Source organism: Oncorhynchus gorbuscha, linkage group LG04, assembly GCF_021184085.1.
Source record: "Oncorhynchus gorbuscha isolate QuinsamMale2020 ecotype Even-year linkage group LG04, OgorEven_v1.0, whole genome shotgun sequence".
NCBI classification, from domain to species: Eukaryota; Metazoa; Chordata; class Actinopteri; order Salmoniformes; family Salmonidae; genus Oncorhynchus; species Oncorhynchus gorbuscha.
In genome coordinates, this window is record NC_060176.1 from 44,389,116 (window position 1) to 44,409,066 (window position 19,951).

Consider the following 19,951-nt stretch of genomic DNA (forward strand, 5'->3'; position numbering starts at 1 on the left):
CTTGATCTCCCCCTTTTAAATAAAGGACTAACCGTGGCTGCCTTACAAGCAATGGGAACCTTCCCCGAGAGGAGATAGGCCGGGCGATTTAAGGGGCAGCAGCATTAAAGAAGAAATATGTGTTTTTGGGGTCAAGTTTAAGGAGCTCATTACCTTGGACTCAGTTACCGCCTGCAGGGAGAAACTTTGTAGCAGGGCAGGGGAAAAAGAGGGAGGAGCATCGGGGATAGTCGCATTAGAAGATGAGGAAATGTTGGACTTTTTCAATGATGATCAAAGAGTACCACCAAGGCCAGACAGAAAGGCAGTTATAGACAGGAGCAGCCCAGTGAATGATTTTGATTAAATACAATTTACGTGACCGCTTCCGTATGTACAAAGAAAATGCAGCTGACACCATTTGTTTGCTTAAGCCAAGGCTTTCAACTGACTCTCTTAGGGGAAGGCCCATATCTCCCTCCCTAGAAGTACGGATCTCCTTGAGGTTTTTGGCATCTGGAACCTTCAATCGTGAACAGGAGACTTCTGTAGTGTAAGTTAAACGACTGCATGCAAAATAGTCCACAAAGTATGCAATGCTATATGTGAACTGAAACAAAATTACATCAAGATCCCTGATGCTGCTGCCCACAAGGTATAGTTAATTGGATATGGGAACTTCCCTGGAGTCATTGGCTGTATAGATGGATGTCATATTCCCATCAAGTGTCCCTTTACAGCAGGTGCTGAGGAGTACAGGAATGGTAAAAACTGGTTCACAATAAATGTACAAAGTGTGTCCACTCCAAATTTGCAGTTCTCCAACATTATTGCACATTGGAAAGGTACAACTCATGACTCAAGGATTTTCCAAACTCCTCTTTGTATGCTCTGCATGAAGGAGGACAGCATCGTGGAATCCTACTTGCTGACAGTGGGTAGTCACAGACCAACTTCTTGTTCACCTCCAATCTTCATGCAATAGGACCTGAGCAACAACAGTACAACCAAGGTCATATACGCACCAGAGGTGTAGTGGAGCGCATGTTTGGTGCATGGAAGAGTCGTTTCTAGTGTCTCAGAAACACATTGCGCTTCCAACCAAGAAGATGCCGCGTTGTCGTAATTGCAACAGCAGTGCTTCACAACGACCTCAAACAGCATCCTCGCATTGAAGATGAGGATGACCCAGATATTCCCGTGCTTGAGGCAGACAATGACAGCAATAGCCTGCAGAGGTGCTTTTGCTATGGAGCACTTCTCACAACGAAGATAGCTCAAGTGATTGAAGAAAACAATAGCCATGGATTGGTGACAAAAAAAATATGGTTTTAATTCATAAATGGAAATATCGGGACCCCGGACTGGTGCTGGTTTGAGAAGAACATTGGTGCTGCCGCTGCTTCATGTTTATCTCCTTCTCCTTCATAGCCGACTCAACATGAAGGATGTGCCTCTTCATATCACGGTCTTCTTTTAAACACATTCGTTTCCGCCCATGAAATCCCATGGCCGGTGTCTCATGCTCAGGCTCTTTTTTTGTTGTCCTCCGACCCAGGTTAGTGACACGACCTTTTCTTCTGGCTGCTGCAGATGTGGCAGGCTGACCTTCGTCCAGTTTGATCCCTTCCAGGCTATTGTGATCGTATGCCTCCTCTTTATTCTGGGAGTGCAAGAGATAACTGACGACATTACATATTCCCTGCAGTCCGGGATTGGCACATGTTGAATGAATGTGTCCAACCAAATGAGGATAGGAACGGTCCCACATCTGCACTGTCCAAATGGTCATCATCTGGGATACCTTCCCGGGGTTGCTGACTTTCAATGATCCCGGTCAAACTAGTTCCCCAGCTCATCTGTCTTACTGGGGGGCTGCAACCAGTCTTGAAACGCTCCCTATGAGCAACATTTGTCTTCTTTAAGTAGATTTTTATGTTTCTCCACAGGACCATAAAAAGACAATATAGAAATGATATCAGTAATTGTGTATGATATTGTTTGTGTTACATTTCTGCCCTGAAGAAGGCTGCCCTGATTCCGAAACATTGGGGATTTACCCAATAAATTACTGGGAGATTATATATAAAGTGTGCGTTCTCTGGGTGTGTGCCAGCTCTTGTTTTTTTATTCAACATTTCTGTCACACGAATACATTTATGCCTCACTGTGTTGTTTGACAAACGAAAAACTTAACACTCAAAGAGATCCAACAATAAATATATTTTCTTACCTGAATTTGTTGTAGCGTCTATTTGTTAACTTTTTCATTTGAGTTCAATTCATTACAAATGGTTGTCCAGGCATTCTTTTTCTTGTTTTCTGTTGACGAATCATCCTGTTTTCGAGAACACAATTTGCTTCAAGAGGGAATTTTTCAAAACCCTCACAGAAATTCTTTGAACGTTTTGTTTCACCTCCATCCATGCTATGGTTTAGGTGACTTGCTCCAATTTCACACAATGCTTAAGTGTCATCCCTGCTTTTTAAGATAATTAGCAAAGACAGCACTGGACAAGCACTTGTGGGGCCTATTTGTCAGAATTAGGCCAATCAGCGAGGAGTTTGCTGTTTTGATTACGTTAAAGGTTTAGATAGCTGGACACTAGACTAATTTACCATTTTAAATAAATACTAACTGACATTGGCAAGTGTGAATTCTATTATTCTAACTCTCAACAGTAAGTTGAGACACCGACTGAGTTCACACCCCAAATGTTTTAAATAAAATAATAATAACTGTACTAAAGAGCTCAGTGACTTTTATGCCCTGCTAGAACTGCTCAGGTTCACTGTAAGTGCTGTTATTGTGAAGTGGAAATGTCCAGAACCAACAACGGCTCAGCTGTGAAGTGGTAGGCCACAGAACGGGACCGTCGAGTGCTGAAGAGCGTAGTGCATAAAAATCATCTGTCCTCGGTTGCAACACTCACTACCGTGTTCCGAACTGCCTCTGGAAGCAACTTCAGCACCAGAACTGTTCGTCGAGAGCTTCCTGAAATGGGTTTCTATGGCCGAGCAGTCGCAACACAAGCCTAAGATCACCATGCGCAATGCCAGGCGTCGGCTGGAGTGGTATCAAGCTAGCCGCCTTTGGACTCTGGAGCAGTGGAAGTGAATAATCATGCTTCACCATCTGGCAGTCCGACAGACGAATCTGGGTTTGGCGGATGCCAGGAAAACGCAATGCATAGTGACAACTGTAAAGTTTGGTGGAGGAGGAATAATGGTCTGGGGTTGTTTTCCATGGTTTGGGCTAAGCCCATTATTTCTAGTAAAGGGAAATCTGAACACTACAGCATACAGTGACATTCCAGATGATTCTGTGCTTCCAACTTTGTGACAACAGTTTTGGGAAGGCCCATTCCTGTTTCAGCATGACAATGCCCCCGTGTACAAAGCGAGGTCCATACAGAAATGGTTTGTCGAGATTTGTGTGGAAGAACTTGACTGGCCTGCACAGTCAAGTTCTGACCTCAACCCCATCGAACACCTTTGGGATGAATTGGAACACCGACTGCGAGGTAGGCCCAATCGCCCAGCATCAGTGCCCAACCTCACTAATTAGCTTGTCCCCGCAGCAATGTTCCAACATCTGGCGGAAAGCCTTCCCAGAAGAGACGAGGCTGTTATAGCAGTAAAGGGGGGGACCAACTCCATGTTATTAATGCCCATGATTTTGGAATTAGATGTTCGATGAGCAGGTGTCCACATACTTTCGCAATGTAGTGTATGTGACAGGCCAAGCCCTGAATGTGATGTTTTTTTAACAGCTGGGGTATCAATATTTATGGCTTTTGAAATAATAGCACTGGACGAGCTGACCACAGTGGGCTTCCCATTTGGGCTAAGAGTAACATAACTAATAGTGGAATTAAAATGTATGGGCACAAGATTACTGCTGCCAATTCCCCCTGGGAATATGGTTATCTGTAGCAGTACGACAATAACAAGTGCCGTCTCAGTGCTATGATGGGGTCTAAAACCAGACTGAAGCATTTCGTATACATTGTTTGTCTTCAGGAAGGCAGTGAGTTGCTGCGCAACAGCCTTCTCTAAAATCTTTGAGAGGAATGGAAGATTCGATATAGGCCGATAGTTTTTTATATTTTCTGGGTCAAGGTTTGGCTTTTTCAAGAGAGGCTTTATTACTGCCACTTTTAGTGAGTTTGGTACACATCCAGTGGATAGAGAGCCGTTTATTATGTTCAACATAGGAGGGCCAAGCACAGGAAGCAGCTCTTTCAGTAGTTTAGTTGGAATAGGGTCCAGTATACAGCTTGAAGGTTTAGAGGCCATGATTATTTTCATGATATTATGTTGCTATCATCTCCGTCCTCAATTCTAGGGACTGGAACTGAGCTCCCGCTCAGCCCAGTCAAAACTGTTCGCTGCTCTGGCCCCCCAATGGTGGAACAAACTCCCTCACGACGCCAGGACAGCGGAGTCAATCACCACCTTCCGGAGACACCTGAAACCCCACCTCTTTAAGGAATACCTAGGATAGGATAAGTAATCCCTCTCACCCCCCCTTTAAGATTTAGATGCACTATTGTAAAGTGACTGTTCCACTGGATGTCATAAGGTGAATGCACCAATTTGTAAGTCGCTCTGGATAAGAGCGTCTGCTAAATGACTTAAATGTAAATGTAAATGTAAACTCAAGGACATTCGGAGCAGGGCTTGAGCTGTTGTTGAGCCAATGCTTTATAATAGCTTCTTCAATGTTGGCTGAGAACTTTGCCCCTCTCCTGTTTGGATGCAAACCATCCCTCTTATAAAGCTGGAGCCTCTCCCAGAAGTGGTCAAAAGTGTCAATGATCTCCAAATCGATTGAGGAACAGTAGGATTCAAGCCAGTAGTGTAGATGGCTAAAGCAATCAATTCCGTGACCTATTGTTGGCAGAGGACAGGAAATGAGAACCAGCTTGTCCGTCTCCTTTAGCCTGCCTATGAGCCCTCTGAAGTCAGCTGTGGATTGCTTCGACATATGAAGTTTGCTGTTGTTTGTACCAACATGAGTGATTACTGTGTGAGCAGTCGGGAACTGCTCCATTACAACAGCGACCTGGTGATCTACGTCCCGAACACAGGCTGCAAGGAAGCAGAGGGTCCTTACTTCCGCGATCACTACATCCCTAACTATGGAGCTTCCTAAATCAACCACCTCTAAAAGACGAGAAGGTTGCTGCGAGACTGTGGAACGTGCTCTGGGAGCTGAGCTTCCTAAATCAACTACCACTAAAAGACGAGCTTCCTAAATCAACCCCCTCTAAAAGACGAGAAGGTTGCTGCGAGACTGTGGAACGTGCTCTGGGGGCTGATCCAGGGGATCACGTTGAACATATCACTGGTCTTACATTTGTGTCCAGATTTCTCTATTGAGGCTTATGTCAAATGGAAGTAAGTTGCTTACTTATAAAAGGACAGACTCGGAGCTTCAAAATGGTATATCATACACTGTAGTTGGAGGAAACATGGAAAGTTATGCTGCTTTAAAATTGTATTTGTTATCCCACTTAAAAGACAAGTAGGAGGAAATGCCCTGAGATTTTCACACATTCCAAGAGAGCTCTTCTTTGTTTATGCCCATTCAGCATTGTTTTCACCCTCTTAAGCCTTAGCCCCACCCCACCCACACATGTAAACGCATTAGAATCAGCATGGCATTGTCCTCTAGAAAGTAAACTCACTACTTGAACCCAGCTAAATTCAGGGCAGCAATGTTTCTGAGAGATGTAGCAACAATTTTGCTGTTGTCCATAGCTATATCTTTCCAAAATATCTGTGCTAGCTAAAATGATCTATATACTGACCGGGGTAGAGCCCATTCTGTTATAGACAGAAGCCTTTGACATGGCAGACCAATCAGGATTCATCTCTCGGCATGTCCAACCAATCATGACTAGCCAGGAAGGATCCTTTAGCTCAGTGCTCTGTACTTGGCTCAAATAGGCTGATAGTTTATCATCTTTATTCATATTTACGGATCCCGTACAAGCTTGTAATTAAGGCACATGAAAGTTCACCTGTTCAAGGAGGCATTGTCAAATGCCTCAGATCCTCTAATTCACATTTCATGGCAGAGGAGTCAGACAGGCTCGTATTCAGGTCAGGATCAATTGTTCCGGGCTACAAGAGCCTACCGCGACGCAAGACAAGCATTGCAGGTGACAGCCAGGTAGGATTAGCCTGCTAGCTCTGGCACTTCAGCCAGGAGACAGTCAAATACAGCCAGGAGAAGAGTTGCATCAAAACTGTGTTAAGAACAGCACTAACACCTTCCCTCTTAAACTGCACTATTCAATCTGTTCTGACAGAAAACAAGGATCCCCCTGACACACGCTCACTCGCACGCTCACACTCACACTCTATCTTTAAAATACACAAAAGCAATATACCATGCCTGACCCACTCTCTGATCTTTCATGCACAGTCACCGACACATACACAGACACACACACACACACACGCAGGCACGCACAAACTTTCCTCCCGTTCATTTCCCCTTTCCTCTCTATCAGCACCAACTTCTGCATGTCACTCCCACAGCCGAGTAGAAAATCTATGGCCTCCTATACAGCACGCCTCTTTACAGCTTGTCCGACATTCATCATCCTTGCATTGTTCTCATTCCCTCCTTCCTTCACTCCCACCTTCATTCTTCTTTTCTCTCATTTGATTTTTGTCTCTCCAGTTTTATATCACCCCCCCCCCCCCCTCCCCTCCTTCCTGGCTGAATTTTCAATGTCATCATTTTTGTCCTCTAGACCCTCCTACTCTCTTTATTTACAGAACCTCTGCTTTGCTCTCTGCTCTGGATTGTACAGCAGGGAACCACACTTACTTCACTGTTCATCATTACTCACATAACGGTTAACAATTCAGTATATCTGTATCGATTTGTATGAAGGATGAGATATTTAGGTGTGATATAATTGGAAATATGTAGGTACATAGACATTACTGTATGAGTCTGTATTGTAACTAGAAACAGCCACAGTGGAGTAATATTGCACTATGCATAAAATATTGCACTCTGCCGGGGTGTGTACATGAAGCTAGGGTTAGGTGGGGTATTTATGACTACATCCAGGCTCTAACTTCATGTCCATATCCCAGTTCAACTCTAGCCTCAACCACAACCTTAACCCTAGCTTCATGTCCACATCCCAGTTCATCCCTAACATCAACCACAACCCTACCCTAGCTTAATTTCCACATCTCGGTTCAACCCTAAACATAGCCTCATTAACAAAAAAACTCTCAATTTGTCGGGGCATGGACCCTAAAAGGTGTCGAAAGCGTTCCACAGGGACGCTGGCCCATGTTGACCCCAATGGTTCCCATAGTTGTGTCAAGTTGGCTGGATGGCCTTTGGGTGGTGGACCATTCTTGATACACACCGGAAACTCTTTAGCGTGAAAAACCCAGCAGCATTGCAGTTCTTGACACACTCAAACCGGTGAGCCTGGCACCTACAACCATACCCCGTTCAAAGGCAATTCAATGTTGTGTCTTGCCCATTTACCCTCTGACTGGCACATGTACATAATCCACAGTCTAAAGGCTTAAAAATCATTATTTAACCTGTCTCCCCCTCTTCATCGACACAGATTGAAGTGGATTTAACAGGTGACATCAATAAGGGATCAGAGCTTTCACCTGGATTCAACTGGTCAGTCAATATCATGGAAAGAACAGGTGTTCTTAATGTACCGTGCATTCAGAATGTATTCAGACCCCTTCACTTTTTCCACATTTTGTTACTTTACAACCTTATTCTAAAATGGATTAAATATAAAAACATCCTCATCAAATCTACACACAATACCACAAAATGACAAAGTGAAAACAGGTTTTTGGAATTTTTTGAAAAAGTATTAAAAATTTAAAAAACATACCATATGTACATAAGTATTCAGACCCTTTGCTATGAGACTCGACATTGAGCTCAGGTGCATCCTGTTTCCATTGATCATCCTTGAGATGTTTCTACAACTTGAATGGAGTCCGCCTGTGGTCATTTCAATTGATTGGACATGATTTGGAAAGGCACACATTTGTCTATATAAGGTTCCACAGTTGACAGTGCATGTCAGAGCAAAAACCAAGTCATGAGGTCGAAGGAATTGTTCGTAGAGCGCTGAGACGGGTTTGTGTCGAGGCATAGATCTGTGGAAGGGTACCGAAAATGTCTGCAGCATTGTCTGCAGCATTGTAATCGCTGCCAAAGGTGCTTCAACAAAATACTGAGTATATGGTCTGAATACTTATGTAAATATATTTCAGGTTTTGTTTTTATACATTTGCAAACATTTCTAAAAACCTGTTTTTTGCTTTGTCATTATGGGGTATTGTGTGTAGATTGATGAGAGAAAAAACAAACAATTTAATGCATTTTAGAAGAAGGCTGTAACGCAACAAAATGTGGAAAAAGTCAAAGGGTCTGAACACTTTCTGAATGCACTGTATGTAGAGGTAAAAAGAAAGTCTTAAAGTACAGCCATGTTGAAACACCTAAAAATACACTCAGTTTGGAAGATACTCAGTTAAGAACAAATTCTTATATTCAATGACGGCCTAGGAACAGTGGGTTAGGGGCAGAACGACAGATTTTTACCTTGTAAGCTCGGGGATTTGAACTTGGAGCCTTTCGGGTACTAGTCCAACACTCTAACCACTAGGCTACCCTGCTGCCCCACAATCTGAATTTTGTCATTCAAAGGTCATTTCTACCTCATCGCTCTGTCTCTGCATATCCTCCCCCCTCTCTTTGGCAGGGAAAAAATCATTCTTAGGCTGTTATTCTTCACTGTTTGCTTATGTTTCACTCCTCAACTCTCCGCCACATTCCCACTTGACTCTGAAAGGATTTGGCCAGTGGTCATCGTATAACAAACAACTCCGTCGCAGAGCTCAACACATTCTGCCAAGGCTCTGCCAGCTCTGATCTATCTTCAAACGTCTGCTTATTGGCAGAACAGTAAATCTTCTGTCACCACGGCACTTCAATTACCGAAAACAACAGTAATGTACAACCCCATTTACACCGAAAGTACTGGGCCGGCCGGGAGAGGAGAGCTTCTTCCCAGAATACCAATGACAGAGCTCCCTTCTCCTTGGTCCATCCATAATGCCTGCATCCCAAATGGAAGCCTGTTCCCTATATAGTGCACTACTTTTGACCAGAGCCATATGTAGCGCACTATATTTGGGTGTAGGGAATAGGGTGCCATTTGGGACGCAGACACTGTGACCTCTAGCTGTAGGTCCTGCAGACAGATTCACTCCTAGAAGCAGGGTTTATAGATCTATCCCTCCCAATATCGATTAACACTGAAACATCCCATCAGACCCATTGATTTACTCTGCATTCTGCTCCATTCAGCACATTAGGGGTTACTGGCCGTGGTGGTGCTGGTGCTGGTGCTGGTGCTGGGGAGAATTAATTAGCTGTGGACCTCGTGGGGTTGAATTGAATGAAATACTTTCTGAGGGCTTCAATAACGCACGTAGACCACTTTATACCACGTCTCGCTCATGTTTCTTGGAAAGAGCATTATATAAATTATCTAGTAACCTTAATTGGACACAGAGCAGTAAACTGCCTCGTAAAATCTGATTTTATGACTGAGAATTCATCCACTTTCCCTAGGCGTAATATGAGAGGAAATTGTAATATACAGTAATACTGCATATGCCATTTAGGAAATGCTTTTATCTAAAGAGACAGAGTCAGGCTTGCATACATATACGCATATGTGATGTATAGAAAAATATTCACCATGGCACTCCCTCCAAATCCATCTTCCTGATTGATTCTGGTTTTATCTACCAATGTTGGGTCACCTCCAGTCTCTCCCTGACCTACTTTGTAAACACGCATGCACACACACACCCAGTTTCTAGCTCGGGAACATGTAGGCATTCAATCTCGCTGACACACGCCCTGACCCTAGCAGCATGCCCCTTATTCTACCCACCAAAGCGTATTATTATACTTATTGACTCATCACTGACAACACAGCTTTTATGCATCATTTCTCTTATTTGAACCTTCGAGGTCATATTCATGTCTGTGTACAGCCATGAATATGGATTGACATCATAAAGGTAAACTTGTTCATGCTCCCTTTGAGCTCTGGTCAAAAGCAGTGCACTTTATATGGAATAGGGTGCCATTTGGGACAATGCTCTTCCCTTCCAGTACGCTTCCATGCCTGGGTTTGACATTTACAGGCTCTTCTTCATCGATCACTGGTTTCATGCGCTGTCTACCACATTGACACTGACTGTACATATATACATGGACACACATCAACACACACACACATGACACACATGCACAGTTCAATAGCCTGTATGACATTTATACCAATGCTTACTTGGTTCAGTAGGCTAAGTGACAGCTGCAGTGCCTGGTCAATCTCAAGTAGTGATTAAGCTTTGGTCGATTTACTGAAACCCAGAAACTCACTCTACTGTATCTGCCCAGTCTTAAGCCCTATTAAGTAAAAAAAAAAAAAAAGTGAATTTGCCTGCGCAGTGTGAAAACAGTTCAGGTTGTGCTTTGACACACATTTTGTGCAATGCAACAACAACAAAAATGTTTCAACTCACTTTTATGGTTTATTTGGAGGTTATTATTCATCTCTGCTGTTAGTTTGTGGAGATTGTGTGCCGTGTGTCCTAAGTAGAATCTATTTCCTTAGTTCTCACACCTCCCCATATAACCCATGGTACCAGTGTTCTTTGTGCTCAGCAAAGCCCAATCTAATAAAAGAAGAGATATTGCCTCAGTGTTTAATTATTCAACTCTCTGCAGATTTTTCAAATGATATATATTTGCCGTGCAAACAATTACCGCATCGGCTCACCACAGTCACACAAGGAACGACCTCACAAAGACCTGCGTAGGTGCAATAAATGGAGTGACATCATCCCTAAACCCCCGGCGGAACACCGGTGGATGATAAAAGGGGAACAACAATGAAGCTATCGTTGAATGAAGGCATTTTTAGCCAAACATTATGACCAGTAAACATATTTGTGTGAAAGCACATTTGCACGGAAATGAGGGGTTTGAATTTGATGCTATTTCACAAAAGCTATACTATACTTACCCTGCTATAAATGACGACAGGGAAGAATACAACTGAGCAAAAGCAACCAAGTGAGGCCCTTATTCCCAGGGAAAAAAAGCGAACAAAAACGTGGTCTTCCAAAACATATTTTACAAAACGCTACAACCTTGTGGGCAGTTTAAGTCAGTACATAATGCACTACTTGAATTTTGGGTAAAGTACTACTGACAACTACACAACACTACACGTACCAGCTACTCAGTGGAGGCTGCTGAGGGGAGAACAGCTCATAATAATGGCTGGAACGGAGCCAATGGAATGGCATCCAACCACGTGTTTAAAGTATTTGATGCCATTCCGCCAATACGACTCCAGCCATTACCACGAGCCTGAATGAAATAGAAAGGGATTAGGAAACAGATTATCCTCACCAATAATGCTTCTTAAACACCATCATGCATTTCCCCATGCGTCCCCATAAAACCAAACCTCTGCGAGAGAGAAACCCAGTGGCCCCAGTGGATTCGGGTTCCTATCAGATTGTGTTATTGCTCAGGTTAACACCGCACGGACATATAATAAACCGCGGCAGCTCCTAACCAACACCCCTGTATGAGAGGAGAGGGATAAACGCCTTGATCTCAAGGGCCAGAGCCCTTACATTGTGTGGAGGGAACAAAGCCTCATCAGACAAAAACCATCAGCAAGAAACAGTCCTTCTGCATAATTCATCAGTATAGATCTATTCATTATTGTCATTTTGAAAGAGACACAAGCTGAAAGAGAGGTGAAGACCAGGACATCATCTGAATGATGGGCAGCTCTGACAGCACAGCTGCCTCTTCCTTAGTGTGCCACTAACATGACCTCTTCATAACAGCTCACCCGGAGAGAGAATTGGCCTTGTAATGACTTCCTGTTGTTCACACATGGCATCCTATTCCCTTCATAGTGCACTACCTTTGACAACCGCCCACGGGACCACGGCCCATGGGGCTCTGGTCAAAAGTAGTGCACTATAGAGGGATGCAGCTTGTTTGTCCACACAGCAGGAAGTGAAGAACAGGAATAGAACAACCAGACCAGGTACTAGGACCATGTTCAGTCAGCAGGGAGGTACCACCTGAAAATGCTAGCTAATTTCAGTTTCAAAACATTTTGCATGACCCAGATGTTTCAGATAAAGATGTTACGTACAGTACATCATAATCACTTTGTAAATTCACTATGCCAATGACCAAGCTTCAAAGAGCTTAGGGCCAGTCTGAAATCTGATTAGCATGGTCAAGAACACCTGAGGAGGTGGGGAGTTGCCCAGGTAACCAAACATGAAAGCAAAGCCACTTCTGACCCCCAACAAGGTTGTTATACAGTAGTTACAATTCTGGACTTAGACCGCCATTGATGATGTAAGATCCAATCTATGCCAAACACACATCAGTCTTACCCTGTTCTAGAAAAAACTTTTATTGAAAGAAGCAATTCATTTGTAAAATACATGTGAATGTTTCAAATATGACTTTTTTTTCTTTAAACGCCTATTTTTCATTTCTTACAAATGTATTTAGCTTTTCAGAGTAATGGTACACAAAGTCCAAATAAAGTAAGAACTTACTTCATAGAATATCACAAAGACTGCCAGAGCGGGCGAGAAGGGGGATATTTAATCATATTTAAAAAAACTAAAATTCAAAAAAGGAATGTCTAGATTGCTCTAAAAATACACTGTTTTACAACAACAAAAAGCAAATAAAACATGTCTCTACTCTTCAAGTGATACTTGAAACATCTGATTGAGATGAGTACACACTCACTGGTAAATACTGGTCACTTGGCAAGAGCATCGACTCCGCTGGAACGTTCTCACAGACAGTTGTTATTGGCTGACTTTCCTACGTGTCAAAGCACTTTTTACATTTCCGTTAAAAACTACAGGCAACTACGGGCAAGATTTACAGCCACATGTTATTCATTAACAAGAAATATCCGATTGGATATTGGATGTCAAAAGCAGTACCGGATACCGTAGATACCTGAATATAAATGTGCACATGTACATTGCAAAAAAAGTTGACAAATAAATAAATAGGACAGATGATTAAACATGCTGGGGACAAAAAGTGTTACATTGTACATAAGAACATAAAATACTAAATCTATTGAAATAAGATCTTCGGCCAGGTAGAGTGAGCTCAGGGACAATGAATTGAGTATTACTGTACTGTAGCTAATGTTATAGACCTATCCACTGTATGTAAAGTGTCACTGTGTTGGCTTAACAATAGCCAATAAGAAAAGGTACCCAATTTGAAAGCACGCGTAGAGACATTTCAAGCTGAGGTGTGAGGTTACGAATCAAACTCTGTTACATTGTGTACCCACCCACTGGCATCAGCCTGCCGTCTACATTGTGCTAGCTAGCTGAACTGACGTCAGCAGGTCAGAATCGGGGCCGTGGCGATGTCTTTGTTGAGCTCCTTGTGGGCTGTGAACAACAAACATCTCCACTCAGAGCGCAGCTAAATGAACTGAGAGAGGCAAGTTCACTTCTGAAAAGAGGTGACATGGAGAATTGAACATGACGTCTCTCTAGCGTCTGGTCATTTAGGTAGAGTTGGATAAACAATAGAAACTAGAGCTAGATAGACAATGGAAAACAACGGGGGAAGGAAAGGCATCAACAGATTGATGTCTGTATCATCAACACAAAATACTGTCATAAACAACAACACAAACTAAAACAAAAAGTAGAAATATTAGATGAATTTAAGGAAAGAACGTTGAAATAAGGTGAGATATGCCGCTAAACAAAATGATGCCCAACTGCTATCCCCCTAGGTGAGATATTCAACTGCACACAAAGTGTGTGAACTGGTTAAGTAAAGCCTTCCAGCTTCCAAAGAGACCCTCTCTTCAAGAAGACACATATAGTATTTTCTATTCATCAATCCACCAGTCTCTTAAATTTGAAAGTTGTGGATCCACCCACAGACACATCTGTAGGTGCAGTGTAGGTAGGCACAGGCATAGAGGTCAGCCCCTATAGAGAGGTCATCCTGAGGATCTCTGTCCCCTGGCCCTGTGCAGCTGTCTATTGTTGTGTCCCAAATGGCACCCTATTCTCTAAAGGGCACCTGGTCAAAAGTAGTACACTATACAAGGAACAGAGTGCCATTTGGGATTAAGTCCGTATATGAGTACAGAACTTCCTCCAGATGGATGGGTGGACGGGGGCGTCGGCCAGACCAGGCCAGCCCAGGCTGCTCACCCAGTGGTCTGCTCTGAGTTAAGGGGCGGGTTAGGGGGCGGCTCAAGAGTCTCAGCGATCTCCCCCAGTTCATCCAGCAACTCTATGAATGCCGGTCTCCTGAAGGACTCCATCTGAAAACACAGAGGAAACATAAGGATCAGTACTGGGCCTTGTCTGGGGTTTAAAACAAAATCAGAGCCTGTATACGCAAACCGTCTCAGAGTAGGAGTGCTGATCTAGGATCAGTCTTTAAGATACATGAGATATTTTGGACAGGAAAGACCTGATCCTAGATCAGCACTCCTACTGCTTTGTGGGTCCTGAAATACTATTTCTGACATGTGAAGTCTGTCTGGCATCAGACCAGAGACAAAGAGATTTTGGCTTCCCATTTAAGTTTACACATAGCTAGGGCTCTATACTGGTCATCAGGCTGTCAGCAGCCATGTAACGTTTACTACAGTAAAGTTATGGTACCTAATTCTGTATCTACTATAGCAAAGTATACTGTATCTGTAAGCAGCCATGAACTGTGCTGTAAAGTATAGTGCACTGTGTCTACTCACCAGACAGCAGCTGGCTGCCAGCTCCAACACGCGCTGAGGACACCCGCTCGCCAGCTCCCTAAACGCACTCACATCCAGGCCGTAGTCCTGTCAAACACGCACAGCAGACATTACACATGGTGCGTACGGCAGAGCTTCCACCCAGGGTACACGGCAGACAACCTGGATCTATGTCTAGTCGTACTCTAGGTCTCCTGCAGCTCTCTATTCACTATGTGTGTTTGTGTGAGTGTACATCAAAATGAACAGAGCTTTTTCACTGACGGTCATACATAAGGCGAATACAGAGTTGAGCTTTACCTGCGTTCTTGGTAGAATCTCCGGGTCTGCAGGGATCCTTGCCAGTATTTCACAGAGTACAATCCCAAAGGAGAATACGTCCACCTGATGACAACACAGAACCACATACCAATCATCCAACCAACAATGAGCCGTGTTCAAACAATGAGAAAATGAAGAAAAAAACTGAATCTTTCCATTAGCCTCCAAAGAGTGTTCTTAACCACATCTTATCCAATGAAGGGTCTTGGTGGCATGTATACCTTCCGGTCGTAGGGTTCCCCGCGAAGCATCTCCGGGGCCATCCAGAAGGCAGATCCCACCAGGGAGAGCTTCCTCTCTGGGTCTTTAACCGGCTGCTCCACCACCTCTCTGGCCAGGCCAAAGTCTGTGACCAGGGCCTCCCTGCCCCGCGCTGTCACACGGATCAGACAGTTCTGCAGAGACAGACATAAGAAATAATATATTAGTATACAGTGCCTTCGGAAAGTATTCAGACCCCTTGACTTGTTCCACATTCTGTTACGTCATTCTGTGGAGATGGGAGAACCTTCCAGAAGGACAACCATCTCTGAAGCACTCCACGAATCAGGCCTTTATGTTAGAGTGGACAGACGGAAGCCGCTCCTCAGTAAAAGGCTCATGACAGCCCGCTTGGAGTTTGCCAAAAGACCCTTAAAAACTCTCAGACCATGAGAAACAAGATTCTCTGGTCTGATGAAACCAACATTGAACTCTTTGAGCTGAATGCCAAGCGTCACATCTGGAGGAAACCTGGCACCAACCCTACGGTGAAGCATGGTGGTGGCAGCATCATGCTGTGGGGATGTTTTTCAGCGGCAGGGACTGGGAGACTAGTAAGAATTGAGGGAAAGATGAACAAAGCAAAGTACAGAGATCCTTGATGAAAACCTGCTCCAGTGCGCTCAGGACCTCAGACTGGGGCGAAGGTTCACCTTCCAACAGGACAACGACCCTAAGCATACAGCCAAGCCAATGCAGGAGTGGCTTTTTCTAAATGTTTGAGTTGCCCAGCCAGAGCCTGGACTTGAACCCGGACTGGGAGACTAGTAAGAATTGAGGGAAAGATGAACGAAGCAAAGTACAGAGATCCTTGATGAAAACCTGCTCCAGTGCGCTCAGGACCTCAGACTGGGGCGAAGGTTCACCTTCCAACAGGACAACGACCCTAAGCATACAGCCAAGCCAATGCAGGAGTGGCTTCGGGACAAGTTTCTAAATGTCCTTGAGTTGCCCAGCCAGAGCCTGGACTTGAACCCGACCAAACATCTCTGGAGAGACCTGGAAATAGCTGTGCAGCAACCTGACACAGCTTGAGAGGTTCTGCAGAGAAGAATGTGAAAAACTTACCAAATACAGGTGTGCCAAGCTTGTAGCGTCATACCCAAGATGACTCGATGCTGTAATCATTGCCAAAGGTGATTCAACAAAGTACTGAGTAAAGGGTCTGAATACTTATGTAAATGTGATATTTCTGTTTATTTTTCATTTTTATTAGCAAACATTTTTTTAAAACTGTTTTTGCATTGTCATTATGGGTTATTGTATGTAGATTGATGAGGGAAGAAAACTATTTAATACATTTTAGAATAAGGCTGTGGCACTTGGATAGGAAGCAGGTGATATGGTCATAATAGACAAAAATAGAGGTCTTTGTCCACTCTCCAATCATAAAACATGATAGAAAAGGGCTCAGTGCCATTATCCTTACAAAGGAAGAGTGCACAATGTATTGGAAACGAGGGTGCCAATACGTTTGATCTCTATCTTTCTGAGCGAGAAAAACATGACTTGTTGTCAAGCAAAAATATCTTTCTCTGAGCAATTGTATTAGTATAAAACAATATATATATATATATTTTTTAGTATACAATATAGCTCAGTATTGTTTATTAATTATTTTATTGTCTTTTTTGCTCATGTTTATTAAGGGTGCCAATCATTTTGGAGGTTACTTTATGCCATTAAGCAGACACTTTTATCCAAGGCGACTTACAGTAGTCTGCATACATTTTCATATGGGTGGCCCGGTGGGAATTGAACACCCAACCCTGGCAATGTCACACTGTACCACAGTATCCACATCAATATACCAATAACATGTATCAATATATAGAAAATGATTATCCCCAATACACAACAATATGCCAAGACATTTCAACATGACATGGCAAGATCCAGCCGAATAAACAACATATTTTGGAGATTTCATTCGGACCCTTTTGTCCACTACAGTCGTCCTGCCACCATTAAGCATTTCTGTTATGACATCTGCCAGCAGAGGGTAGTGTAACACAGTTATAGTACGATCACAGCAATAAGCAAGCTCTACCATACCGCCACACAACTTATTGAGTCAAGAAAATGTGTCTGAATATACAGACAACTCAACAGAACATTCTCTGCCTTGGAATCTCACACATGATCCTCAACCAGATGCGTTCAACATTACACTTGTCTGTAGGCCTACTTGATGCTTTAGATACCCGAGCAAATCAAATCAGGCATTTTGAAAGCTGAGAAAACGTGATGACAGACATGTCATGAAACAACTCTTAATTCTCTCCATAGTATAGGCAGATAACTGTATGGGGCTCTGGTCTAGGAAATAGGGTGTTGTTTGGGACGAAGCCGTTATGAAGGGGATACCCCAGACCAGACAGCCAGACCAGACACTCTTAAATAGCCTGACTCAATGGAATCTGCACTCATCACCTCCCCTCCATGCTAAAGGATTCAGTTCTGACCTGGGTTCTGTTGGTGAGCTACAGAGGTGATAATCCACCTGCTTTGGCATCTATGCTTACAGAGAACAAAGCCCAACTGTGTGTTCGGTGGTGATTACCATAGCAGAATATTTATTGTAAGTGTGGAGAGAGTGCATGGGAGATGACTGGGGCCTGGGCTCAGTAACAGTAGGTAAGCTACTATAGGACCCAAGATTCAACAGTGGAGTGGTTACTTAAGTCGAGCAGGTAAAGAGACAGGCAGGCAGGCTGACAGACAGAGAGACAGGCAGAGAGAGAGACAGGCAGAGAGAGAGAGACAGGCAGGCAGGCAGGCAGGCAGAGAGAGAGAGAGAGACAGGCAGGCAGGCAGGCAGGCTGAGGTAGTGAGAGAGTCAGGAAGAGAGGCATGCAGGCAACAAGCATGCAGGCAGACATGCAAGCAGACAGACTGGCAGGCAGACAGGGAGACAGGCAAGCAGGGCAGGAAGGCAGACAGGCCGAGAGACAGTCAGGCAGACAGAGCGGTTTGGGTGTAGAAAGGCAGACAGACAGGCAGGCGGAGAGAGAGAGAGTCAAGTCGGCAATAAGAAGGCAGGTAGACAGGCAAGCAGACAGACAGGCAGACAGGGGTGTGGAGCAGAGACAGCCCAAGAGAGACAGACAAGCAGAAAGGCAGGCAGACAGGGGTGTGGAGCAGAGCAGGAACTGCTGATGAGGGAAAGCGGGCGGAGGGAGGGAGGGGAGGGCCCTGTTGGCTGACGACTCCTAAGCATCTGGATCCCATTATAGAGGGAGCCACAGGCCCTCCCTCCCGCTCCAGCGTTTCCATTCAGTAGCCTGTTATTATCTGGAGATCGCTCCAAGCACCAGACCTGACCGCTAAATTTAGCATGGGCCCTCACCCCAGAGCCAAAGAAAGGAAAATATCTAGAATGGAGTTTGAGGGGAAATAAAAAAGGTCTGTGCCACTGGAACTCAGAGGAATTGGCATGAACTGCAATCAAGGTTGTGTCCCAAATGATACCCCTATTCCATATACAGTGCATTCCTTTTGACCAGAGCCCTATGATCCCAATAGTGTACTATAGTGGATAGGGTGCCATTTGACCTTCAGAGCTAAATCTGGATTCCAGTTACTCTTGTAAAGCTCACTAAAATGATCTATGTTTGCAATTCCATCCACCATGCCTTTCCTTACCCTGGTCATTTTACACTGTAATGACTGCTTCTACAGGAGAGATGTCAGAAGCCCTGCGCTGTGCAGCCAAACCTCATGTCTCTAACTGAAGCAGTGATTGGTTTAACCTAACATTACCACTTCAGAAAATACACTGCACATGTCTTATTGGACATAGTGAATGACCTTGCATGTCTGGCTTGGATCCTTTGTTATTTATAGGCATGGAAGTCTCTTCTTTCACGATTGAAAGAGATTGCACATGAGAAGATGCCTCGTCTTGTCTATAGGCTTCTGTCATACATCCTTACAGTGAGTGTGAGAGAGTGTGTGTGTGTGCGTGTGTGTAATGGGCCTCTACTATTGATTCACTGCTCACTGATCCTACTTTCCCAGACTAAGCGAGACTGGCTGGCTGGATGTGTGTGTGTGCAGAGTTGGGTAGGTTCCTTTCTCAATGTCATCTGTTATGGTTACTAATTACCTGTCCAAAATCGTAAACAGTAACGTCCATTTTGGATTACCCAAATTTAGTAAAGTAATCTGATTACTTTCCCCTTAAGAGGCTCCAGAAGAAGACAAAAAAGACCCATCAAACGCACTTGGTATTTCATCATAGTGGTCTCTGGCTGTATGGAATGTCATTGAGAAAACAGAAAGATGTCATAATGTATTTGTTTCTCTCGCAAACATCCTTTCTGAATTTAAACGTAATCCATTAAGTAATCATTTAGTTTTTCAAAAGTAACTGTAATTGGCTATTTTTGTGTGTGCTGGTAACGTAACTGATTACAGTTACACGTTTTTAGTAATCAAATTACATGTAACTGGTTACATGTAATCAATTACTCCCCAACCCTGTG

General features: G+C 43.8%; 1 protein-coding gene across 3 annotated transcripts in view; it reads right to left on the bottom strand.

The window, feature by feature from the left end:
* Positions 1 to 12,517: 12,517 nt before the first annotated feature.
* LOC124034129 (dual specificity testis-specific protein kinase 1-like) overlaps positions 12,518 to 19,951 on the bottom strand; it is a 31,014-nt gene continuing 23,580 nt past the window's right edge. For all 3 annotated transcript variants that reach the window (XM_046346886.1, XM_046346888.1, XM_046346885.1), the window contains 4 exons: positions 15,425 to 15,598; positions 15,183 to 15,266; positions 14,883 to 14,969; positions 12,518 to 14,447 (listed from right to left, as the gene is read on the bottom strand). In XM_046346886.1, the coding sequence (XP_046202842.1) occupies positions 14,331 to 14,447; positions 14,883 to 14,969; positions 15,183 to 15,266; positions 15,425 to 15,598 (462 nt within the window). In that variant the 3' untranslated portion in view covers positions 12,518 to 14,330. The remainder of the gene's footprint in view (positions 14,448 to 14,882; positions 14,970 to 15,182; positions 15,267 to 15,424; positions 15,599 to 19,951) is intronic.